General features: G+C 56.1%; 2 protein-coding genes across 6 annotated transcripts in view; one reads left to right on the top strand and one right to left on the bottom strand.

Annotated features, from left to right (window-relative positions):
* Positions 1 to 5,548, top strand: part of UNK (unk zinc finger) — a 46,082-nt gene extending 40,534 nt beyond the window's left edge. For all 5 annotated transcript variants that reach the window (XM_064522579.1, XM_064522581.1, XM_064522580.1 and 2 more), the window contains one exon: positions 224 to 5,548. In XM_064522579.1, the coding sequence (XP_064378649.1) occupies positions 224 to 379 (156 nt within the window). In that variant the 3' untranslated portion in view covers positions 380 to 5,548. The remainder of the gene's footprint in view (positions 1 to 223) is intronic.
* Positions 5,549 to 7,611: 2,063 nt separating this feature from the next.
* Positions 7,612 to 24,047, bottom strand: UNC13D (unc-13 homolog D). The gene is made up of 32 exons (XM_064522577.1): positions 23,924 to 24,047; positions 22,249 to 22,281; positions 21,835 to 21,942; positions 21,324 to 21,383; positions 20,862 to 20,928; positions 20,594 to 20,771; positions 20,056 to 20,100; positions 19,478 to 19,546; positions 19,183 to 19,252; positions 18,707 to 18,811; positions 18,275 to 18,367; positions 17,826 to 17,929; positions 17,041 to 17,158; positions 16,223 to 16,347; positions 15,780 to 15,870; positions 15,394 to 15,450; positions 14,887 to 14,984; positions 14,466 to 14,517; positions 13,975 to 14,105; positions 13,309 to 13,429; positions 12,490 to 12,633; positions 12,189 to 12,287; positions 11,694 to 11,900; positions 11,252 to 11,320; positions 10,770 to 10,849; positions 10,350 to 10,455; positions 10,185 to 10,256; positions 9,935 to 10,018; positions 9,472 to 9,592; positions 8,641 to 8,764; positions 8,187 to 8,392; positions 7,612 to 8,095 (listed from the first exon to the last, which is right to left on the bottom strand). The coding sequence occupies exons 1-32, from the start codon at positions 23,978 to 23,980 to the stop codon at positions 7,989 to 7,991; spliced, it is 3,201 nt and encodes a 1,066-aa protein (XP_064378647.1). The 5' UTR covers positions 23,981 to 24,047; the 3' UTR covers positions 7,612 to 7,988.
* Positions 24,048 to 24,117: the final 70 nt, after the last annotated feature.

Below are 24,117 nucleotides of genomic sequence, written 5' to 3'. Positions count from 1 at the left end.
TATGTATATATATGTATATAAAATGTGTGTGTGTGTGTGTATGTAAAAAATGTGTGTGCACACATGCGCAGGTGCGTGTATGTCTATATAAATAAAATGGACAGACAGCTGCGAGTCCTTCCCCTGCTGCCTCTTCCCTGTTTCCCAAACTTTGTAGTGCAGGACGGGAGCCCTTTTGCTTTGCGACTTTGCTTATGTTTTGCCCTCTCCCCCTCTTTTGCAGGCGGTATTTCAGATGCAGTCAATGAAATGCCTTAAGTGTCAGGAAGAGAACCGGGTGGTGTTACCGTGCCAACATGCTGTGCTGTGTGAAACGTGCGCCGAGGAGGGCGAGTGCCCCATCTGCCATCCCAACAGGCCCCATTCTCTCCAGTCGTGACCTTCCAAGGACACTTGGTCTAATCATATCGTATAGAACTTTTTAACTTTATACATACGTACATATATATGTATGTGTACATATATATATGTATGTGTATATATATGTGTATATGAGTGTGTGTATGTGCATGTTTGTGTATGTATATATGCGCACACACACACGCACATACACACATAAAACAAATTAGTTGCAGAGCACTTTTTAATATTTTACAACCCGCATCTAAACTGCCCCTCACCTGTGCCCCACTAATTCTAACTCTTGAGGAACTTTGAGAGCTGTTTTTAATACAGATCAAAGGGCCGTTTGCAAAGAGTCTGTGTTTTTCCTCTTTTCTATTTAGGTGATAACAAATTTTTGACTATTTCCAGAAGGATTTTGAGTGGGCAAGAGGGGCTTCCATGTGCTTTCCAGAGGAAGAGTTGAGATCACAGGGAGGAATGAGGTGGATTGAAGTGACTTGTTCATGTCTTCAGTCTCCTTGCTCTTTCACCGACCCAGCTTGGTTAAAGCTGTCCTCTCTGATGGAAGCCCCACTGGGCCCCTGCCTGGTGGGGCTCTCATTGCCAATCTTGAATGTGCAGGAACTTTGTCTGTCGTTTAAACAGCAAAGTTCACTTTTTAAAAGTTTTTTTTCTTTTTACACACACTTTGTATATTTGTATGAAAACAAGAAAAGGGAAAAAATATATTGGACCTAGAGCAAAACAGGCCCAACAATTCAATGACATGTTCATTGCTGATAAAGCTGGGATGTTCCAGGTTTGAGCAGCCTTAGAAGTACTGTCCTTGTGTCAACTAAAGCCCTTTACAAAAGGAATATGGATGCACAGGTTTGTTCTCTCCAGCGCCCCATATCTGGTGGCTGCCTAGAGATTTTTTTACTGCTTCAGACCAGAGTACAGTTTTCTTTTAGCCACAGGGACCTGTTTCATAGTCACTGCTGAAACGCATGAAACAGTTCCAGGTAGTCTGAGGATGCTTTAGTTGAGTGGACTTGATGTCGACACCTCAAGCATGGGTTGTGGACCCAGGGTCCAGAAGCCCTCATGCCAGTGAGTGTATGCCGGGGTGACAGAGAAATACCCAGCATGGAACAAACTGCTGATAAATCTGTTATTACTTGGAACAGGAGGAGAGTGTAAATTCCTTGCCTTGTAATGCTCCTCAGTGGAGATGCTTCTTCCTGACCTCAGCTGCTAATCACTTTGACGTAAAACACGATGCATATTAACACTTTCGACTTAAAAGCACAGCCACTATTCTTATTTATATACGTAAGTGTTGCTGATGGAGAAATCTTAAAAGCTAGTTAGTCCAGTCATGTGCTGTGGCAGTGTTTCATGTGTTACTTGGCTCCTGAGAAAAAAGAACTAGAAAGGACAAGGACTTTAATTTCAGATGCTCATTTAAAATCTGTAACTCATCAGCCTCACCAGCCAGTCTGTCCAGGTGCTAGTGAGTTGGTAGTAGTAGTCTGGCTCTCTGTTGTAGAGGACTAGACACTCACTCCAGTACTGCCTGCTGACAGGGATGCCAAACTCATCACAGCAGAGAGGAACGAAGTGGCTCCAAGCAGAAGAAATGGGCTTCCTTCTCCACGGTGCAAGAGAAATGTTGCAGGGTCCTCCAGCCCTCTGTCTCCTATTTCTTCCTCTGCCTGACTCCTTTCCTGAATATGGGGCTTTCCACCACCCCTGTGCAGCTCCTACTGGTATCTCTGACCTGCTGAGTGTGTTCTGGGCCTCTGTCCACAAGCAACCCCCGCAAAGGAGCTCAGGGACTTTCTCCTCGTTAGGATTCTCTTCTTACTTGTCCACAACGCATTTCCTTCCTTAGATCATTTCAGAAAGGCAAAAGAGGGGGGAATCCCTCAGACTAGTCCTGTACCAGCCGCACCTTGTCCAGTGCAGTTCCTCTCCAGGGAAAAGAAACACCACCAGCTTAGACCTGTCTAGTAACTGAGCTTTCCTGTGACTTTCTTCACCAGCATGTCTGTTGGCTTTTCACATCAGGTGGATTGTAGTAACCTGCTGGGATCTCAACCAAAAGGCCACTCGAGCGACTAAATGTTATTTTGCACAGGATGCTGCCTGTGCTGCCCTTCCCTGACCTGGAAAAGCACTGGAACCTCCAGCCGCCCGCTGTTGTTGTAGGAACAATTGAACTGTTACCAGAGTCTTTCAGAAAGCTTCATATTTAATGCAAAGACATAATTAGATTTGCTTCCATAATTCCACCTTTCCTTTGCATGGAAGGGGTTATATGCATTCCCAGATGATCTCTTAAGTGCAGCTCTGTGTAGTTCTTTTTTTATGTTTTTCCCATTAACTTGTTTTTGGGTTTTTTTGGTAAGAATGCTTTTTTTCCATGTGTATTTTATTGTAACTAGCATCAGTTTTTCTAATTTTTTTTATGGAGAGACACTGTTGGGTGATTATTGTGGCTATGTTGTTTGGTTATAGCCTTTGAATGTCTGTGCCATGGGGCAGCACATCTGCCTTGGTCTGATCGTAAGGAAAGACCTTTTATTAAAATATGTGAACATTTCTTTTTTAGAAACAAAACAAGGAAGAAAAAAAGAAAAAAGGAGAGAGGAGTAAAAAACCCAATGAAGATAAAATTTACTAAAACATTTTTGTAACTAACTTAAATCATAGGAAATAAACTCTTGAATCAGGTCTATAATATTTATAAGAACCAGAGCTCATCAGCCTCTTTGGCTATTGGTTTGTAACACTTTTTTTTTGTTTTGTTTTTTGTTAGCGTTGCGGTTTATCTGCTCTCCTGCCTCTCTGGGGGGTTGTTCATGAGGACGCTGTCTTTAGACAACCCTTTTTTGCCAGAACTGTCTAGCACCTGGCCGCAGGTTTCCATCTGATTCCCGTGGGTGTTCTTCACCTTGTCCCTCCTCCTCCTAGCATGAAACTTGTCCACCGATCTGTCACTTGGTCTCAATGTGACTTTTGAGAGTGGTGCAGCTCTATCGGATCATAAGGGGGGGACAAATATTATTCCCCAATTTCCATGGGGGCATATTGCTTAGCCAGGGAGGTACAAGGAAAATTCCTAAGCCAGAAAAAGCTTGTTTTTTTTTTCCCTTTCATCTAAAACACAGTTTCTCTCTTTTAAAGCTTATACTGAAGGACCAAAGAATTCAGAACTTCCCTTATTGTGGCCCTTAAATTTTAACTCTCCTTTGCCACACCGCACTCCTGGCAGAACAGGCCCAAGGAATTGGCACTAGCGCTGGGCTGGTGCGTCCCCTTTCCTTGCCTCCATCCAAGGTAGCCCAGCACTCTCTTTGCACAAACACGTAGCCTGTTTCGCTCTTTCCTCTGGTTCTTTAAGAAACACTTCTTTAATTTAGGTTTCTATGAACTTTTGTTTGCTGCTTAAAAAAAAAAATAGTATCCGAAATGTGAATTTTTTTCTTAGGCATCAGATGGAAAGGAGAACTCGATCTTTGCGTCTTTTGTGAATCTTTTGGGGGCCACTTACGTGACAGAATTTCTTACTCGAGTGAGATGAGAGCCAAGGGAAAAGAAAATTTCTGACCACCTCCAGCAGTCGCTACTGCCTGCCTGAGGCCGGAAGGGTTGAGGGCGACTGCAGCGCTGCTTCCGAGGCTGAGGAGTCGGGTCAGCTTGTGCGGGGTGTAAAAAGGGTCTTGTTAAATCTGGTGCTAATATGTACATCCCCTCTAATGTACTGTCAAGCTTCCTTCCGAAGCAGGAAACTCCCTTTTATGGGACATGAAGTAATACACCAGAACTAAGGGGACGTTTTTGGCTGAGTCGCACTTCAAAACTAAGTTTTTCTTCACGAGACGTTTGAGTGAACCCAGTGCGTCTGGGTTCTGTCCGTTCCTGCCCTGTTGCATAGACACCCACCTCGATAATGGTGTTTTCCTCCCCAGATTTTGGGGAGCTTTGGGAGTGTTGACCTCTATGACTAACTGTGCAGCTTGGAGGTTCCTGAGCTGAGATTTGGGAGAAGGGAGTCTTAATTGCGTTGTGAAACCACACTATTCTTAAAAGTCAATAAACTCGTACTTTATTATGGAAAAAAAATATGCAAGCAGGTGGCTTAAGGCAATGATATCCTAGGTAGCTAGATATCAAAGAGCAAGGATATAGCTGTAGAGAATAGCCAGGAAAGAATTTTGGTATGTTTGGCATTTGCATCGCCTTGGGATACCAGGACCACTTTTAGCTCATCTCCGGACTTAGGGGCCGCAGCCAAAGGCCAGCTGCGGCAGAGATGCACGTGGCACAGGAGGGACCAGGGGAAGTCTCGGAGCTGGAGCACATTTCCCTTGAACCAGCCCCCCCGAAGGGGCTCGCTGCAGCCGTTCCCGTGTTGAAGGGTTTTATACTTTTGTACATCTCTGAAGCTGAACCTGAGCCACGAGCAAGGCTTGTACGGCTGAGACAATGAAGAGATTTCCTTACCGTGTGAGGAAGCCTTGGGTGCTGAGTGGACTCAGTAATTTGTTGCTGGTCCACCAGCCTCCGTATCTCCTTTTCCTCCTTCTCCCCCATCTGGGAAGGAAGAATATTACCAGTGTTTTCCTCCAGAATTATAATAATCCTTGGAGTGATAGCCAACAGAAAAATAGATGTTACTGATGAAAAAAAAGAAAGTATTTTAAAAGTGAAGTATTCCCGCAGTCTAGTGACTGCGTTGGAGAGATTTCTGGGGCTTCCCCACTCTGTAGCTTCCAATGTTAAAACAAAATAAATACAGTATACGTTAAAAAAATAATAATACACACTGCAGTATTTCTGGGGGCAATTCTCGCCCGGTCCCTTCCCTGCTTTCCCCGGCAGAAAGGGCACTGGGCAGAAGAGCCCCTGGTCGGTGTAGAAGTTGGCAGAATGGTAATCGGTGGTGTGTAAAATGTGTTGTTGATTCCATGTATAGAACTGTGATTTCAGCTGTCGTTCTCTCTCGTATTCTGTAAATATGTGTTTTGGCTGTCGGAAACCTGGTTTAGACTCTTTTCTTGGCAGAGTGAATTTGCATGTGGGGCTGAAAAGAACTCAATCTGTGTCACAATTTCCAAGGGCAGGATGGATTTTTTTTAGAGGACAATAAATTTTTATTTTTTTGCTAAGAAAAAGAAAACAAAAAATAAAGCGGTGTGTGTGCGTGCGTGCCCGGGGTGTATGTGCGGCCATGGACCCTTCTTCTGGGGCTGGGCTGGGATGGCGGGGGCGGGGGGGGGGGGTGTATGCTGTGGCATCGTCTAAAAACCCACGTTCAGATACACGTCTGTGGCCAGTCTGTCTCCTCCCTTTCACCCCACCACGAATGATTTGCTCCTGGGCTCGCTCGTGCAACAAGCCCCCTTTGGGGGGGGGGGGGGGATGGCCCTTCGCCTTTACAGTCCAACCACACATGGTCCTTCTGGTGACGTTAGCTGTGGTGGAGACTCCTTTGGAGATGGCAGGACCCCAGAGCCCTGCAGTCGGGAGCGTTTTAGCACCCAAATTCTTGGGCTGGGTAGAGAAATTTGGCTCTAACTGTGTTTCGTAAGAGCAAGGCCAGGCGGAGGCGAGCTCTGCCTAATCCCCTGTGCCCAGGCAGCCAGGAGGGATGAACAGTCACACTCTGACATGCGTAATGGCATGTATTGGCAACCAGAAGAACACACTTTATATAAGCATCCAAAAACTAGCATTTATTTTTAGTCGAGCAAATGCTTTAAAGCTGCATCAACCACTTGTTGTTAGTGCAGTTGCAACAGTATTCCAAATCACCCAGTTTATATTAAAGATTAGTAGTAATGTGATAAAATCGATAGATACAAGTGCCTGCCCCTGTCCGTTAATTCCCACGCGTTGTTAGGGCAAGCTGTTGGTATCCTGAGCTCTTTGCCAGGACGACTATGATGATGATGAGGATGATGGGGGGTTCTTCCTCCTCAGTCTTGCATTTGCTAGGATCTGTTGTCATGTGCTTTTCCCTCCATCGGGTTTAATGGGTTGCAGTACTCTTTTCCTGCCAGCCCAGGGGGTTATTTATGCTCTGATCGGTCAGGTTTGTTGGCCCTTCTCTGCACATGGTGTCCATTTCTTTTGCTACTGCACAGAGCTAAGCAAAAATTCAGCTAAAACAACTTGGCTAAAATAAATAAAACTAAAACTAGCTCATTGAAGCTAAAATGAGCTAAAATGATAGACTGCAGCCACCGGCTCAAGGGGAAGCTTCGCCGTCGCAGCTAGCACAACCTAGGTGAGCAGAGCAGCACAACAGGTTCTTTAATTTTTTGCATGCACAGCAAAAATCAAGTTAAACCACATTCAAACCAGACAAGTCCTGCGGCCTCTTATAGCTAATTCTTGCTATGAAGTGTGACGCCTGTTTGCTCAACCCAAATTGTCCAGGCCCCAGGTAGCAAAGCGCAGCCAGGGGCATCACAGCAGAGGACAACCCATGGCAGAGGAGGGACCCGCTTGCGAGGTGCCAGCCTTGCACCCAGGACGGGGGGGTGCTCGGCAGGGGCAACACTGGGTGAGGATGTAGGACATCCCTGCTGCAAAGCCCGGCTCCCGCGCCGCATCCCGCGCCTGCTGCCGCTGACAGTGGCCTCCTTGCTGCCCGGCTCCTTTTGCTCTGCAGAGCTGCAGCCCCGAGTGGGGCTGAAACCAGGGAATCCAGCAAGCAAATGGCTTCCCTGGGAGCAAGAGTCGGCTTAATCCCTCCAGCTGCAGGTTGGGTTGGGCCTGGACATGTCACGTAGACATCGGAGGAGCTTTTGTCACGTTGAGCACTTAACCTGAGTCTGATGGAAGAATTGGCCCCTCCGGCAGCTCTGCAGACACTCACAGCTGCTTACAACCAGGTTTCCTCATCCAACAACTCTGGGTTCTCCCTCTCAGGAACCTTTTGCCGTGAGCAAGCTGGGCCTGGCTCGTGCTGTGGCCCCACCAGCGGCACCAGCCCCGCGTGACCCGAGCGCTGCTGGCCCGGCCCGGCTGGTCGGCCCCACTGCTGCGCGGTGCCGGCTTCCCAGCAGGTCAAGTCTGTATGTAGTAGTTGCATATGGTATTTTGTAACGGCCCACAACTAAAACCCACAGGCAGGAAAAGAAGGGAGGGGGTTGGGGAGAAATAAAAAGAACAGCAAGAAAAAGCTCCCTAGGTGCTTGCCTTGCTTCCCCATCGCTTCTCCCAGGCTGCTGCAGCCGAGGCCGTCGCCCAAAGCACAGAGTCACCCAACACTTCAGGTTTGTTGCTTTAATTAAAAACAAAAGGCACATCCATGAAGGAAAAAAAGGAAAAAGAAAAAAATATAATAGGGCAGGTTGGCTACCTGCTGCCGTCTCGCACGGTGCCGGGGTCGGGCCGGCCTGGCCGTGTAACGCTGGCTGGCTGCGGCACGCTTTGGGGGTGGGGGTCGCAGTGCTGCCAGCCGGGAGAGGCAAAGAAACCCCCCCCAAAACACTGCGCATCCCCCGAGGGACTGAACGCACCCGCCGAGAGCGGGATCAGCACTGGGAGCGAGGCCAGGCCGAGCCCGGTGCCGGGGGGTGGGGGTGGCGGTGGGCTGAGCGCTCCTGGGCCCCCCGTCCCCGCGCTGGCTCGGGGCCCGGCTGGGCTCAGGCCGCCTCCTTGGACTGCTTGGCTCGCTGCTTGCGGAGCTTGACGAAGGCCTGCGCCTCCTTGTCGCCCTTGCGCGCCTCCAGCAGCCGGAGGATCTCGTCGCCTGCGGGAGAGGGCAGAGGCTGGGGGCTGCCGGCGGCCCCCTCCCCGGCCCCACAAGGCCCCCCCCCGCCTCCACCCTCCCCTGCACCTACCGGCGGGCTTGGGGTGGGTGAGCGGGAGGCGCGTCTGGGGCACCCGGCCCCCGTCGAGCTGGTCCTCGTCGGCGCTGAGCCCCGGCACGCGGCTCAGGGGGAAGAAGGCCTCGCCCTCCAGGTCGTTGGCGCCCAGCGTGTCGTAGTCGAACACGGTCAGCAGCAGGCAGGCCCCGTCCTGCCGGCATTTCTCGGGGGGGATCAAGCTGCAGCGGCGGGGATGGGGCCGTCACTTCCCGCCCCCGGGGAGCCCAAATTCCCTCCCGCTTTCCCGCAGCCACGGGGCAGGGTTTCCCTGGCTGCCGCGCGCCGACCTCAACCGGCTCAAAGCACCGCGACCCAGCGCGGCGTGCAGGGCCCAGGCGTCCGGGTGGCTGGACGCCAGCCCCTGCTGCAAGGGTGGGGAAGGGTTTTTTTGGGGGGGAGGGGATAGCCGGCACCGTCCCCTACTTACAAGTCGAAGGCTTCGTCGAAGAGCGGGTGCAGCTCGTTCCTCTTGCACTGCGTGGTCCTGGCCACCACCTCGGGGAACTCGTGCCGCGGCTCCAGCGTGAGCTGGACGAAGGGGTCGCTGGAGCCTGGCCGGGGGGGGGGGGGCAGCCGTGAGCCCCCTCGTGCCACCCGGTGTCACCCCGTGGGCCGCTGTGCAGCCTTTCCCAGGGGCTCCCGAGGGGCCGGGACCCCTGCCCAGCCCGAGGTGGGGCAGGAGCATCATCTGCCTTAGGGATATTGCCACATGTCTCAGCAAGCTCCGGATTTTTGGGGACTTTGTTTCCATTAAACAGACCCCAGACCACCGTCACCGCCACCTTGCAGCCCATGGGACGGTGCTGGAGCAGCCCCAAGCCAGCCCATGCGGATGACCCTGGAGCAGCTGTGGGCACTGAAATAGCAGTGACCTCTCCTGGAGACCTCACTGAACGACAGCCACCCCCCCCCCCCCCCCCCGAGATGTCCTGTGTCCCCCGGCAGCTCTCTTGTGCGGGGGGGGTTTGTGCGGCTGGGATTGCCGGCCGCCCTGGCTGCAGGCTCTTGCCGCAGCCGCAGGCAGGATCACTGCGAACCGAAGGCGGTGAGATGTGGGCAGAGTGGGCAGCCTGCCCCGTGCTGCCTGCATCCTGCCTGGCAGGTCACAGGGGATCACCAGCACCCCCAGACTGGTAAAATAACCCCTTTTCTCCCCTAAATCAGCCTCGCAGGGTGCAAGAGCAAGTGACGCCAGGCCCCCATTACTCCAAGTAACGCGCCCGCGCAGTGAAGGGTTTCCCCAGCCGGCGCCACGCACCGTTGGAGTCCAGGGGGATGAGGTTGACGGCGTTGAGGACCTCCACGTGGAGCTTCTGCTCCGAAGGGCGGTAGAGCACTTTAATCGTCACGGCCCCGTACTTCTCCGAGCTGGTGTCCAGCTGAGAGAGGCAGCACAAAACGAGGGCGCTGTGTTTTGGCTCAGAGAGGAGATGCCCTGGGTCTGGCAGAGGCTGAGCAGACGTTATCGGGCATTGGGAGGCAAGAGGGATCCTCTGGCCCGAGGGAGCAATTTTCCCCATCAGCTGGCTGGCTAAACCCCCCCAAACCTGCCTGTCACCAGGGCAAAACTGCTCCCAAGCGCCCCTGGAGCTGGGGGAGCCCATGGCGATGGGGAAAGCTGGTGGCTGGACTAGCAAGGTTGCGTCGTGCAGCCTTGTGTGTGCGAGGAAGGGGGCCCGGCCGGGGCAGAGTGAAGGGGAGGGCTTGGGGGTGGCTCTGACCTGCTGCTGGATCCTGTTGCTGAAGTACTTCTGGATGAGCTTGCGGCTGGTGGCGGAGCAGAGGGCCAGGTGGGTCTCCAGCGACTGGGAGGAGGAGGAGGATGAGGCATGATGGTCAAGCACGCAGACGGGCTCGCAGCCAGGGAGCTGTCTCGCTCCCATCCCCGGCACAGCCGAGGCCATCCCACAGTCCCGGAAGACACGGAGACAGCTGGAGCCTCCTGCCCACCACCTCTCCGCAGGGCCTTACCAGGAAGGCTGCGGTGTGGAGGGTCTCCAGCGGCAGCCCACAGCCCTCGGCGTAAAAGCAGAGCTCCAGGCTCTGGGGAGAAGGGTGTTGTTAGCGGGCACCCAAAACACGTCGCAGGCAGCCCTGCCCCACGTGCCAGGGCTGCCGAGCAGCCCTGCCCGGTACCTTCAGGGCGCAGTGCAGCTTCTTGTAGCGCTGGGCCGAGGGGACCTGCTGCTGGGCAGCCGCCGACAGCACGTCCAAGGTGTGATGCCAGAGGAGGCCGAGGAGGCTGCGCCGGGTGAGGGAGAGGGGCTGTGAGCACAGGGCAGGGGATGACAGGGAACTCGGTCCTCAGCCAGGGTGTGAGGGGCTTAGCAAAGCCCCGGGGAAAACCCAGAGCTGCCTGCAGAGCTGGAGGGAACAGGCTCATGCTGCTGGGCTAAGCGGCGAGCCCTAAGGTGAGGACGTCCCCAAGCCCCACGGGATGCTCTAGCCAGGGAAGGCGGCTCACCAGCCCCGCTCGCTCAGGCAGAGCCAGCTCGTCCCTCCCTGCGGCAGATCCCTGCTGCGGCCTGCCTCCGGCTCCCCCCCTGCCCCGGTCACCTCTTAAAGTTCTCCTGGACTAGATGTTCATTGAGATACTGCAGCTCCGACTCCAGGAACTTCATCAGCGGCATGATGGACTGCAGCGAGAGGAAAGGTGCATTGGGAAGGGCACCAGCTGGGCTGTATCTGGCCAGGCTTAACTGGGAGAGGGGCCTCTCAGCCCAGGAGCCCGGGAGCTGGCAGGGCAGGGATGGGCTCCTGCAGCGAGGGCACGGGCAGGCTGTACTTGGGTCTAATCCTGGCTGCCGATATGGGTGTTTGACAAAGCATTTGGGGGTCTGGACCCCATGGCGTGTGTCCCCTGGACCCCAGGAACGGGCTGTGGGGCAGGAGGAGGCAGTGAAGGGTGCCAGAGGCCTCCACCAAGCAGGCAAGTATAATTTGTGGCTGCCTGCAGCCCCTCGGCGTGGTGTCTGGGCAGCCCCACAGCCATGGGTGAGCTGCAGAAGGAGTGGGACCAGGAGGGGCCAGGTACTTACGTCCTCAGGCTCCCGGGCGTCGTGGGAGGCCGAGAGCTCCTGGATGTGTCTGGCGATGCCCGCTTCCAGCTGACAGAGGGAAACAGCACTGAGACACTTGGGTTTTGCCTCCGTCCCTCAACAGCATGTTACCAGCCTCCCTGAGCCTGGGTCCGGTGGGCACCCGGGGCATTGCCTCCCTGCGAAAACCCCACGGCACCTTCCAGCACACATCCTGCAGCCTCCTTCCCAGGCCAAATCCTTCCTTGAGCCTCCTTGTAGGAGTCCTGTGCTAAGGATTTGTTTTCCTCCCCAATCTTCCCTTACATCTACCCATCTTGGCTCCATTCAGCAGGACCCCAGCCCCATCTCAGCAGGCAGAAGATGTCCTGGGCCACCTTGGATTAAACCTCCCTGCTTTGGGCCAGGTGAGGGGCAGAGGGGGACAGTAGCAGGCGATTACCTTTGCGGCCAGGGCTTGCACCACATCCCCGATCTCATGGTCAAGGCAGGAGATGGTGCTGTCCAGCTGGCTGTGCAGCGTGTGCTGGATCTGCTCTGGGCTGATGACAGCCCCCGTGCGCTGCTCCAGGTGGGCCCAGTCCAGCTGTGAGGGCAGCTTAAGGATCAGCAGCCGCAGCTGCTTGATGTTGTTCACCACGATGCAGAGCTGAGGGAGAAGGGTCTGCTTTGGAGCAGGCCAGCACAAGCCCTGCTGTGCATTCCCTGCTGGCTCCATCAGCGCCCATCCCACTCCCTCTGCTCGTGTGATTTCCCTCCTGATTTTCCAGGATTATAAATACGAGGGGAAACTGAGGCAGACCTTGCTCCATGCCCACTCAACCCCGTGAAAGCCAGACCCGGGATGGCAGGTCTCCTGGCTGGGCGCTTTGCAGCTCATTTCCCTCTCTGCCCAGTCCTGCTGCCCCCAAGCCGTGGGCTCTGCCCTGATACCAACCCTGTTGGCTGCGTCACCCTCGTTCTGCGCACGCAGCGACAGCTCTTCAGCCCTCGCCTTGATCAGTCGGCAGTACATCAGGGCGATTTTGCACATGTCCTGGAGAGTAAAGCAGCAGGATTGAGCAGGGGAATGGGCAGCAAAGAGAGCACCGTAGAGCCAGGGGACTGGCGCTGGCTTGTCCCAGCAGGGCAGGACACTGGTCCCCTTCACCGGGACTGGTCTCCAAGAGCAAGAGGGAAACTCCTGCCGCTGGTGCCTGCAAGCATGACTTCTGCTTACGGGGTCCAGGTATACAAACCTCCACAAGCTTGACCATGATCATGAAGGCTTCCTCTGGGTCTGGCCAGTTCAGCTGCTGCCAGGTCTTCACGATCTGGGCATAGCAGGTGGACAGGTCAACGGTAGATGTGCTGTGCTTGTTGTGCTCCCCAAAGGGCATCAGCTGCATGGGTGAAGAGAGTAAATGTGGCTTAGTTCATCTGAGAAGAAGCCATTTTGGATGGGAGAACTACTCCTTTATTTTAGGATCTCCCTGGCTCTGATCCTTCCTGTATGCTGCCTCCATGGTCATCACCTGGCCAGTTTGGGGAGCAGAGCAGACAAGAATGGAGGAGTAGCGCGCAGAGGGCAGGCTGGAGCAGTCTAAGTTCCCAGCTCTGGTTGCCCTCCCATAGTTCAACCCAACATGGCTGAACTGCACCGAAGAGGGGAGTGAGGAGCCCCAGCCCCATGGCTGCATTCCCATCTCCTCAGTTTCCAAAGGTCAAAAGTGATGGTGGCATTTGCAGCATTGCACTAAGTGCAGCCTCATCAACTTGCTCTGCACAGGCTACCAGAGGGCAGTGAGGGAAGGGGCCTGGGGACCCTCGTGCCCTGGGGACATGTGGGATAAGCAAGTCCTTCCTTAGGCACTTGGGACAGGAGACAGTCTGTTCCTGGGCTGCAAGAGGCAGCTGCTCTGGTGGTCTCAAAGCTGCAAGGCTTGAGCTAGCAAAGGCCAAAGAGGGAGGTGAGGACCATAAATAGGCAGGACATAGCAAAAGACTTCAGGAAGGCTGGACGGGAGCATGTGGAGGGAGATGGTGAATCCCAAAGGAGGTGTTCTCCTCCATGTTACCTGGTCCATCTGGACAGCTCTCTGCGTCCTCTCCAGCGCAACTGTGTAGGCTTTCTGCAGCCACTTGGGCACAACTTCTTTGAACCACTGGTGGAAGTCACCGAGAGCCAAGGGCCCGTCCCTGTGGACGAAGGCACCAGCCTGACTTCTCCAACTGCACAGCAGCACAGGGCTACAAACCCTCCTTTCTCACAGATGTGAGACCCTGCCCCAAGGAGGAGGTAGCCTCCAGTGAACCCGCAGCACAGTCCCTCCCAGCAGCAGTCCCTGGGGACATAAAACCCCTAAAAAGAGCCCCAAGAGCAACATGCTAAAGAGAAGACTCCACCTCTGCCTCTGCTTGTCTGGAAGCTGAGGTCTCCGTCTGCTCAGATATAAGCCTGAAACCCTTCTGACGATGCTTGCATCAAAAACCAGACATCCAACGGCCTGTTTTCTTTGCCTCGTATGTAATTAGTGACACTCCAAAAATAATCCAGACAGAGGTGAATGTGAAGGGCCTGGAGCTCCCCTGAATTAACTCCATGTGGAGATCAGCCTTAACAGGCTGGTCCGGTCCAAAGAGCACCCTGCCTCCAGGAGAGCCAAACAGCCAGCTCATTCCCACCCTCAAGCATCTCCTCTCCCTCCAGTGCTGATCAGGGCCCAGCCCGAACGGGTCGATACCTCTTTGGGAGGAAGTCCTTCATCCGATAGAGCTCCTGCAGGCTCATGTAGAGCTGGAAAAGGCTCTCAGCTGTGGGCTTGGACATGCTGCCGTCGATCTCACTCAGCTGCTCCTGCACGTGCTCAGCAACCTAACAACGATGAAAGGGAAAAAGGTGGGCATCTCATGGCGGGAGAGGTGTTAGCGAGAGTCAGGCCAGTAAGCCTTGGATTCTGGGATCTCAGGAGCCATGAGGTGAAGGTCAGCTCCAGGACTCCCCTTATTTTTGGCTGGCATTTCAGGAAATTCAGTGGGCCAAGCAAACAGAGGGACAAACAGATTATAGCCACTTAACGGACGTGCAGGGAAAGACTGGGAATTTCCCTGGCTTGCTCACTTTACAGACTTGCAACAGTCAGTTGCAGGAAGCCAAGCCTGAGGGAGGGCTAAAAATCTCAGCCTGGCTTAAATTTTTAGTCCCATGACTGCAGAGCAGCCCAGGCTTGCTCACCAGGCTCTCCAGCTCCAGGTAGGCAATGGAGAAGATATTCAGTTTCAAGGTGCTGCAAGAGAGAAACAGAGAGTCAGGAGTCTGACGGACCTAGGCAGCAAACCCAGCCCAGCAATCCTTCCCCAGCCCATATCCTTGCTGTAAGAGTGAGAACGACACAGAAGTGGTGTCACAGCTCTAAGGAGTCTTCTGAGAGGGACCACTGGAAGATGAGGAAGTCAGTAGTTAAAATCTGTTCCTTCCTGAGACCCCAAGAGGAGATTTCATGTCTCCTGTGTCTCACAGCTTGGGTTTATTCCTGTAGATTTCCTTTTACAGGCATTAATTGTGGAGCCTGAGATGAGGAATGAGGTGTCAAAGTGTCCTGTGGCTCTTGGCCCCATGGAAGGTGGACAAGGAGAGATCTACCTCCCAAACCCACCTGATGAAGAATTTATTCCAGATTTTGTTGCACTGTTGGAGATCTTCTATCACCTCCAGAAGGAGTTTGGCTAGGGCTTTGCCATTCTCCTCCATGCTCTGCAAAGGAAAGAAGAGCTTATTTTGGATATGCGGTGGTTTTGAGATGATCTGGCCTCTGTCCAGTTGATTTTTTGCTTATGAGATAGCGATCTATCATTAGAACTGCTTTAGTACCACCAGAAAGTTGTCAGTAACATCTGCTGTTGCCCCATGCTTGTGTAGCTGGGCTGGGGACCAGCTCCTGTTTTCCTGAGTATCACACCAAGGTCTTAAGCTTCAAAGTACCTCAGCATGTGCAGGTAACACAGCTCATGGTGTTTCAGGATGGAAATTCAAATGCTTAGACCATATCAGAAAACTGCAAAAGCCTTGTCTCACCCCCATTTTCCCATCCCTTGGTCCTGCCACCAAATTTGCCCAGCAAATTGCTTCTTGTAATCTCAGAAAGGCAGAAATGGGACCTGACCTTCATCATGGGCTTGAGGTGCTGCTTCTTCAAGTGAAACCACTCTGTAGCTCCTGACTGCAAGAGAGGAGACCTGGTGTGAAGGCAGAGGAGCAAAGGCAGCTCTGTCACCCCGTTTGCTCTCCCTGTCCTCCAGGTATGGGTAGGGACCAGCGTGGCCTGGCGGGAACTGTGGGGCCCGGACCCAGCAGCTGGCACTTTCCAAGCTGAGTTGAAGAGGAAGAAGAGCTGGTATTTTTCTCCCAGCGGTGGTCTGTGTGGTCGGCAGACTTTGGAGGAGGAAAGGCTGAGGTATGGGCGTTGGAGAGAGGAAGGATGGGAGGGGAGAGCCGCAGGGTCCCAGTTCCCCGGGGCTGGGATGGGAGAGACCCTCCTGCTCCTGGTACCTTGAGAGCCTCAGAGACCATTTTGGGGAGGTCAGGGCTGAGTGTGCATAGCTCTCGGAAGGCTTTCATTTTGCACATCTGGACCAGGACTCTGCAAGGCAAGAACAACCACTGAAACCCAGCACAGACCCTTCAGAAACAACCACCCCAGAGGCCCTACCCAAACAGACCTTCTCCTCCTGAGAAAAGCCCCCATGGGGAGCCCAGGACTAGGAGCCAGATCACAGATGGAGGGATGGACATGTTGCACAGCAGCTATGGGGCCAGCAGCCTGGAAGGGGGCAGAAAGGGCTCTCGCAGGTTTTTGCTCAAGCTTCGACGCCTCCCTCTCCCCAAGGACAGGTGGCAGGAGGTGGCAGGATTACAAGCTTGTCCATCTCTGCAGGCCAAGCACCACGACCGAAAGTGCAGGTGACACTGACTGATGAACGCAGTTGACTCACCTGAGTAAGGACTGGAGCCTCTCCGTGGACCTTGGGACAGAGAGGGGAAAAATGATGCGGTACCTCCGGATGAGAGAGATCCCGTAAGTCAGCAAGGACTGGAAGGACTCGGCCAGCTCCGCTCTCTGGGGAGAAGGAAGGAAACGCACGCTGCTGTCCCTGGCTGGAGATGCCAGAAGGCACAGGGCACTGGGGTGGAGGGAGCCTGTCTCAGACTCATTTCTAGGCTGCTCCAGGAACGTGAAAACCTCTTGATGCCCTGGGTTGCTTCTCCCTGAAGGGGGCTGAATTGAGCTTTCTGCTTAAACCTCACTGCTATGCATGAAAAATTCAGAGTTGCAGCAGGGTGCTGGGATGCCCTGGGAAACTGGGCAGGGATTGGAGAGCAAGAATTGGGTCATGTTGAATTTTGAGGGGGGGGAAGGGGGTGTGTGTGATCGACCTGATGTGATGCTCACATGTTGGAAGGGGTGTGGAAAGGGTGAGGGCCTCTCCTCACAGAGAGGGATCAGTTGGGGGCAGAAGGGGCTGCCTGACCTGTTCATTGTCTGTAGACCCCATTGCTGGTTCCTCCCAGCAATACCTCCCGGCCGCCCCGGCCCACCGCTGGCATCTCCAGGCCCTCAGGGCATCCCTGTACCACAATGTCTCCTGCCTCTTCTGGAGCACAGGGAAGGAAACTGCACCAGCTTGTCTGCGTTGGTGGCAACTGGCAGTCACCCCAAGAGGAGCTGGGAGGAGAGGCCCTGGCTCTGGTGCTTGGGACACATTTCCCCTGGGCTGCCCCAACCTCTGCCCTATCTGGTGCCTCCTCTCACCTGCTCTGGCCTCAGGCGCTCCTGTACCCACTGGTACTCGATGCTGGTGATCTGGTGGAGCAGGCAGCTGCTGTTGAACTCGAGGCTCTGGTAGAGCTTGCTGTAAGCCAGCCACTGCCTGGGGTGCGGAGAGAGGTGGGGTGAGTCCTGAGGCGCTGGGGCCGTCTCCAGCGGCTGGAGGGGGCCCCTCCTGGCCCGGCTGCCCTCACGTGTGTAAGCAAGCCCCACTTCCAGAGCTCAGTTTGGTAACAGAGCAATCACGAGAGTTGGGGGGAATGACCACAGACACCGGAATGGGGCTCCCCTGCCTGTGGCTATGGCTGTGATTGCAGGGGCAGGACCAAGGTCTCCTGCTGCTGCTCACGGCCCTGGGTTTAATACCAGTGATGCTAATCTAAACTTCACAGGATGGACTGGGCCCAGGAGGTGTGCAGTGTGGGCAGATCTGCTTGCAGAGAGGCACGAGGCACGAGTGAGCCACGCATGAGGGAAAGGAGGAAAAAGCTCAGCGATGCTGGAGAATCGGCCAGGGCCAGCTGACCTGGCCATGTCCAGCACTGACAGCCATGTTGGGGGGATCTCAAAGCACACCACTGACTGCCAAGGAGGTCCACAATGCCCTTGAGATGCAAGGAGACATTATTAGGGCAGTCTTTCAAGTGGGAAACTGAGGACTTGTCCAAGGTCAAGGAGCATCAGGGCAAGGTCACCAGGACCCATGAACCCCCCCTTACTGCTGCGTCGTTGCTCACTGGCTCGGCTCCCTGGGGCGCAAGGGTACTCACGCCATGACCTGGTGGAAGTCGGACAGATCCTTCTGCGTGGCGTGCAGGTATAGCACGGTGATGGCGTGTTTGCTCAGCTCCCCGTCCCAGGCAGTGCTGCCAGCCTGCAGGAAGGAGGATGCGAAGTGAGGGGGATGTGCCCGGGAACAAGCGAGGAGCGGGGGACAGGCACAGCGGGCTGGGTTGTTTGCAGGGCCACTGCAGGAACGGCTGCTGTAAAGGGCTGCTGGGCATGGCCAGACACCACAGATCTCCGTGGGCTGTGCACCGCGATCCGCCTCCCCAGGAAGCAGCCTGTCACCCTGTGATGCCCACAGCAGGACGTCAAACTCAACAGGCTCCGGAGGAAGCCCTCACCCCAGCCCACTTGCTAAAGAGCAGGGAATTCAACCTCCATTTCCACTGCTTCTCCACCATCTCCTCCCCTTGCCCATTGCCCCTCTCAGTACCTGATGCTGCAGGATCTCATAGGACACCAGCTGCTGTAGGAGGTGACGATGGACAGTGTAGCTTGGCTGTGTCCTGCTGCTCGTGGTGGTCCTCTGAAAAGAGACAGCACCCGGGATGAAGTCAGAGAGTGACAAGAACCCAACAAGCCTAGGGCCAGAGAGCCCTTGTCTGAAGCCAAAGCAGTAACCAAGGGCGCAGGTGTGCCTGCAGAGCAGATCTGTGGTGGAGGTCCCGCACTAGCACTGTGTGCATTGGTGCTACGTGCCTCTGTGCTCAGTGGCAGGGCCAAGGGGGTATCCAGTGAGTGGGACCCCCGTAGTGCCTGGGATGTGACCTCGGATCCTGAGACAGGGACCAGCAGATGGAGAGAAGGAGATGCTCCGTTCTGCCAAGCGGGTGGTGATGGACTTCCTTCCCCTGTCCCCTTTTACCTTCTTGTGTGTCAGCAGGAACTGCAGGTGACATTGTCCCCGGTTGGGGTATGTTTCTGTCCGGGGCTCCAGCAGGTGCCACTGATCGTCCCAGCAGTGCAGGTCCTGCACCCACAGAGACATGGCGTAAAATCCCGGGGCAGCCTTCCCCAATGAAGGATCCCCGTTCAGAGAACAAGTCCCTCGGGCATTAATAGGGCAGGAAGATGCTCTGTTTGATAACTCTTGTATGTAATTTAAAAAAGCCATAACCCCTGAGAAAGGGTGTTTGGCTGGTTGGGGCACCCACCACCAAGTTGGGAGACCCAGCATCTATGTGTAGCTCTGCTGCCAATTAGAGCACCGAGTCTGAGCTACCTGCATCGCTGGAGGGTTAGGATCCTCCCCAGAACCCATGAAGCTTAATTAATGTCTGTGGAGTCTCTCGGAGGAGAGGTTATGTCGAACATGCGAGCAGCGCCCCGCTCCGCTCTCACCTTCAGGCGAAGGACCACATTGCCCAGGAAATCGTCCTGACCTTTGTCTTTTCGAGCATCCTTAAAGATCCTGTAAGGCACAGGGGGTGCCCAGTCAGGGGGGGAAAGGGTTTCCTTTCTCTTCCTCGGGTCCACGACTTTGCGGGAACAACTACCCCTTCACCTCCTGATTTCTACCACTGCTCCAAAAGCAACTTGTAAAATTAAGGAGGCAGATGGGCAGTTTCCAAACCCTCACTTCTCCGCACCTCAAAGTGCCGTCTGTACAGCCCTGCCAGGCCGCGGCAGCACCCACCTTTTGAGGCCGTGGAGGTCCGTCAGCTCCCCCAGCTTGTGCCGCACAGACTCCACGACGTCTGAGTCCCTGCAAGGGTGGACAGGAAAACCCACGGGAAAAGAGAAAAGGAGATTCAGGCTACTGCAAAACATTTCAGGCAGCCAAAATGACAGTGCAGAAGGGAAGGTGCTGGCATCAACGTGTTGGGGCTGAGACCACTCCCTAAAACCACCTTCCATCCAAAACCTCCAAGCACACTGCTTGTTTCCAAGAGCCACCCTTGCCAGGATTCAGATCAGGATTCAATCCTTGGTTGCTTTTCATCTTGGGCAATAAACCCTGCCCATACGGAAGCAGTCCGGGCTCTTTCCAGTCCACAGTGGGCACATCCTGCACTTTGCTCTTGGTGACTGCTTGCAGCAGAAAGCAATGGGGAACCAGGTCCCAAGCTGGTTTCTAGGGCTTTCTAAAGGGTTCAGGTTCAAGGAACGCCTCGGTGACCCTCCCAGGGTCCTCTGCAAGGAGGCAGGGCCTTTCCCAGGTCTGGCATGTGGGCTGGGGGCTGTCAGCCCAGGAAGAAGGATGCTGCTGCTCACCACATGTCCAGGTGGAAGCTGGCAGTTTCCATGTCATCAAACTCCCTGCAACGCGCAAGCGGGAAACCGTTACTTGAGCAGTAGTCACTGGGGTCAGAGAGATGGGGAGCAAGCAGGCAGGACAGCTAAAGATTAAAGGCAGGGGGCTGCCACCAGGCCCCCAGGGATGATGGAGGCCCCCATGCCACCCAACATGGGCTGGGCAATTCATGGGAGAGCCCCGAGGGAGAGATTTTTGCCACCTCTCCATGCCACGATCTCATTTTTCTGCTCCCTTGATCTGTTAATTGGGTCAGACCTGAAATACAGTGAGAACCAGCTGGCATTGACCTAGCAAAGTCCCAAATCCCACCTAGGGCAGAAGGTTAACTTAGCCCTGAGCTTGGCATCTCTTTAGTGACCATCTAAGCCTTAAGGCACAACCCTCCAGCCCTCCCAGCACCCCACTGCTGCCCCAGAGTGTGATCCCTTGGAAAGATCCCTTGCTAAGCAAGGCAGCAGCCACCAGCGAAGAGCAGATGACGGCAAGGCAGCTTACAGGATAAATGTCTCATCCCACACTGGGCTGAGGGTCTGGTTTATGACTTGGGTGCGATGGATCTGGTCTTCGGGGATGAGGTCTTTGACCACAGCCTTTGGCCGCTTCTTGTTCTCCGGATGAGCTGGTTCCTGGCTCTTGGACTCGATTCCCAGCAGGCAGTATGGGTCGCTGAACCCTGCAACGGCAGGGAAGTGAACGACCCCGTTGCAACAACACGCAGCAGCTGTCCTTTTTCTGCCCAAGACACCCGCGTATCTCCACTCACCACTGACGTCTTTACCCAAGATCCCTTTGGCTTCCTTCACAGTTGCTTTCAGACAAAAAATTGGGCTCTAGAAGAAAGAAAAATTGTGCAATTTCAGACTTGGGGGGGGGGGGGGAAGAGAGAAGATGTCTTCCACCTGGCAGGATGGAGGCACATTGGGCCTGAAGGCCAAGCCTGCAGGGGCAGAAAGCAGCCACGGGGCTCAGCAGGGCAGCGAGAGCATGTGGGGCTGTCACCGACCCTGCGAGGGAGGACAGGGTTGCAGTGGGACCATGCCGTCGGCTGTCACAGCAGGGTCAGGCCAGCAAGCAGCCCCTGGGCAGGTGCCACGGCGAGGAGCGGCTGCCGAGCTGCCCTACCCCAAAGCTCCAACGCACAGGCCAGGAGGCCCCATGGGGAGACCCCACGGAGCGGGGCCGGCCCTGGGTTGTGTGCTGCTGGGGGACCACATCTTCCTCCTACCTCCAGTTCCTTGACCTGCTGCATGATGACGCTGTGCTCCTCCGGATCCATGCCGAAAGCCTGTTGCGAAAATTAAGGCTGATAACGGATGTTGCCTGGCTAATGGTGGCTGGAGCACAGCCAGGGACTTCCCAGCGCTGGGAAGCGAGGCGCCTGCTCCGTGGGAGCCAGCTGGAGTGCTCGGTGGGAGAGGAGAGGAACAAACAGTCCAGGAGAAAGGCTGGGCAACAGCTGAAAGCACTTAAAGGAAGGACTGCTTCCAACCATCCTGAGCCGAAGATGGATATTGCTTCCTAAAACGCTGCCCTTCCCAGGTGCGAGCTGCCCCCTGCCCCCCGCACAGACATTGCCACTTCATCTTTTAAGGTGGCCCGTTGGTCCCTTCCCTCCACATGCTCCCCGGTCTCTTTTGGTGCCAGGGTAGACATGTGGAAGGGACAAGGGGAATGAGAGGGCAGGTTTCAAGGGGCGGCAGCGATGCTCTTGCCCCGGCTGGCGCGTGGGCACTGACCTTTTGCACGTAGGCGTAGAGCTCCTCAGCATCAGCCACGTGGTTGGGCTCGGGCTTGCCCAGGCGGTACCGGATGGTGTAGAGGACCTCCTCGTAGAGCAGGGCGAGCTGCAGCGAGAGGCGGCCCCTCACCCACGGCCCCTCTCCTGGTGCCGGGCTGTGGGTGGGTGGGTGGGGGGGCGTTTCCACGCGGTGGGGTCACACCAGCGAGGAGTTGCTCAGGGGCAACTGGATGGGGCTCATTTGCTCCGGCTCCCGACAGAGGTGTCCTCGGGGAGCTTCTTGGGGTCCCTGGGTGCTGAGCCGCATCCCCCAACCAGCGGCTCTCCTCCCGCCCGCCTCCCGCGAGGACCACGGGCTCAGCCCCGGGGCTGGCAGCCTTTCCACCCAAAGAAAAGCAGGCCCCGCTCGTACCTCTCGCTTGGAGAACCGGTGCGACAGGTCCATCTGGGAGAAATGAGAAAACCAGGGATGTTTGGGTCTGCTGGCGTGGCAGAGGCCACCTCCGGAGGACGCTGCTGGCTGGGCAGGGGAGGGCAGCGGGACGGGGTGCCAATACCCGCAGCCCGTCGGGGTGCACAGTCCCTAAAGGATGCCCTAAAACCCTGCGGAGATGTTGGGGCAGCACGAAGCCCGTTACGGGCACGGAGGCGTCGGCAGGCGATGGGGACACATGGAGCCCAGGCAGAAAGGCAAACGTTGCTATGACAATGAATGGCTCCTGGATGATATGACGGGCCGGGGGAGGCCCAGCAGCAGCGTTTGCTTTCCAAAATATGGGCAGACCACGGACAGCCGAAGCAACACGCTCCCGCCGCCGCCGTGAGCCGGGTGACCCCGCTCGTGGGTGGAGGGAGTTGGGGAGCGAAGCGCGTGTGAAAGCTGCTCTGGCCCACGGTGCTTGAGCCTCGGGAGCACAACGTGATGCAAAAAAAGAAAAAACCCCTGAGCTTAGAAATTTCGAAATGCTTTTGGAGCTTTGCACGGTGGCCGCCCAGCACGGCCCTTGCTCAGCCGCAGGCTGGAGCAGGAGGCGATGGGGCCCCGGGAGCGACAGGCGAGCGCCTGCCTGGGGCACAGCCCGGGCCCTGAAATGACCCTAGGAGCCTCCTAATAGCAAAAAGAAAAGAGCTGGGACATGAACATTTGCTAATAGCAAATCTGGAGCTGGCATAATCCCCCGGCCATCTGGACTAAATTCAGCTCTTCCACCCACGGCGAGTTTAACCCTTGCGCGCTGCTGCTCTCTCCACCATGCCGGGATTTTCTTTTTAACGAGGGGCAAAGCGCTGGCCACAGCCAGGGCTGCGATCGCTGGGATGCTCGTGCAAGGGGGGGGCACTGCAAGGGGGCCAGGCCCGCTCCCCCCCGCGTGCCAGGGACGGGCTGCCTTCCCGCTGCCCCCGCTGCCGGCACCTGGCTTTTTCCCCAGCCCCTTCCCCGAATCCCCCCGGCCACCGAGGCAGCGGCAGCGCCGGCGGAGCAGGGCCGTGAGCGCAGCGCGGGCGAGGAGGAGGCCTCCGTCACCCTCACGCAGTCGCTTATGGGCGAGACGCAAGCGCGTGCCTTGCGGGAAGCGTGCGAGAGGAGGAGGAGGAGGAGGAGGGAGCGCTTGGGGTCCGGAGAGGGCAAGGCCGCCTGGGAACGCTGCTCGGGGAGCTGTGTTTTGCTTGCCCGCGCGGGGCTGCGGAGGACAGAGCCGAGACGAGGCAGGGGACGCGCTCGCTGCCGCTGCGCCGCGGGCAGAAACCGCTCAGCGCCGCGGCGGAGGGCACTGGGCTGCTCTGGCCCAGGCAGGGCTCTCTGGGCTGACGGCGACGAGCCCGGGGGCACCGGACGGCGCTGGCGAGCGTAGCCCAGCTCCCAGGCCCGGCTTTCGCGCGGTCGCATCGGTACAGCCCCCGTCGCTCCCCCCACCCGGGCGTCCCCCAGCCTGTGCTCAGCCCCAGCTCGCTCCTCCTCGGCGCCGGGTCCCGGCGATGCCGCGGGCACAGCCGCCAGCCCCAGCCCTCCCCGGGGCCCGGCTCCGCGGGGGAGGCGCGTCGCCCCACCAAGCGAGGAGGCCAAGCGGGACGGGGGGGCCACGTACCTCGGGGCTCTCCTCCCCGGGGCCGGTCCCCGCGGGGGCCTCGCCGGCAGCGTCCATGGCGGGGCGAAGCGCAGCCCGGGGCGGCGGAGCTGCTGCCGCTGCCTCCCCTTCCCCACGCTCACATGCTCGGAGGAAACCGCAGCCCTTATCACGCCCAGCCATTTTAGCGAGCGGAAGCGGGCGCGGGCCTCCTG

Source organism: Dromaius novaehollandiae, chromosome 18 (assembly GCF_036370855.1).
Source record: "Dromaius novaehollandiae isolate bDroNov1 chromosome 18, bDroNov1.hap1, whole genome shotgun sequence".
NCBI classification, from domain to species: Eukaryota; Metazoa; Chordata; class Aves; order Casuariiformes; family Dromaiidae; genus Dromaius; species Dromaius novaehollandiae.
Note: the sequence above shows the minus strand (reverse complement) of the source record. Positions and strands in the feature narration are given on the sequence as shown.

Excerpts from the sequence above, each read along its gene's own strand:
- UNC13D (XM_064522577.1), bottom strand. The coding sequence starts at position 23,980 with ATGGACGCTGCCGGCGAGGCCCCCGCGGGGACCGGCCCCGGGGAGGAG. Across the intron at positions 16,348-17,040 it reads AGCGCCTGAGGCCAGAGCAG|AGAGCGGAGCTGGCCGAGTC; the intron begins GTGAGAGGAGGC and ends CCTTCTCCCCAG. Across the intron at positions 14,985-15,393 it reads ACCTCAAGCCCATGATGAAG|AGCATGGAGGAGAATGGCAA; the intron begins GTCAGGTCCCAT and ends TTTCCTTTGCAG.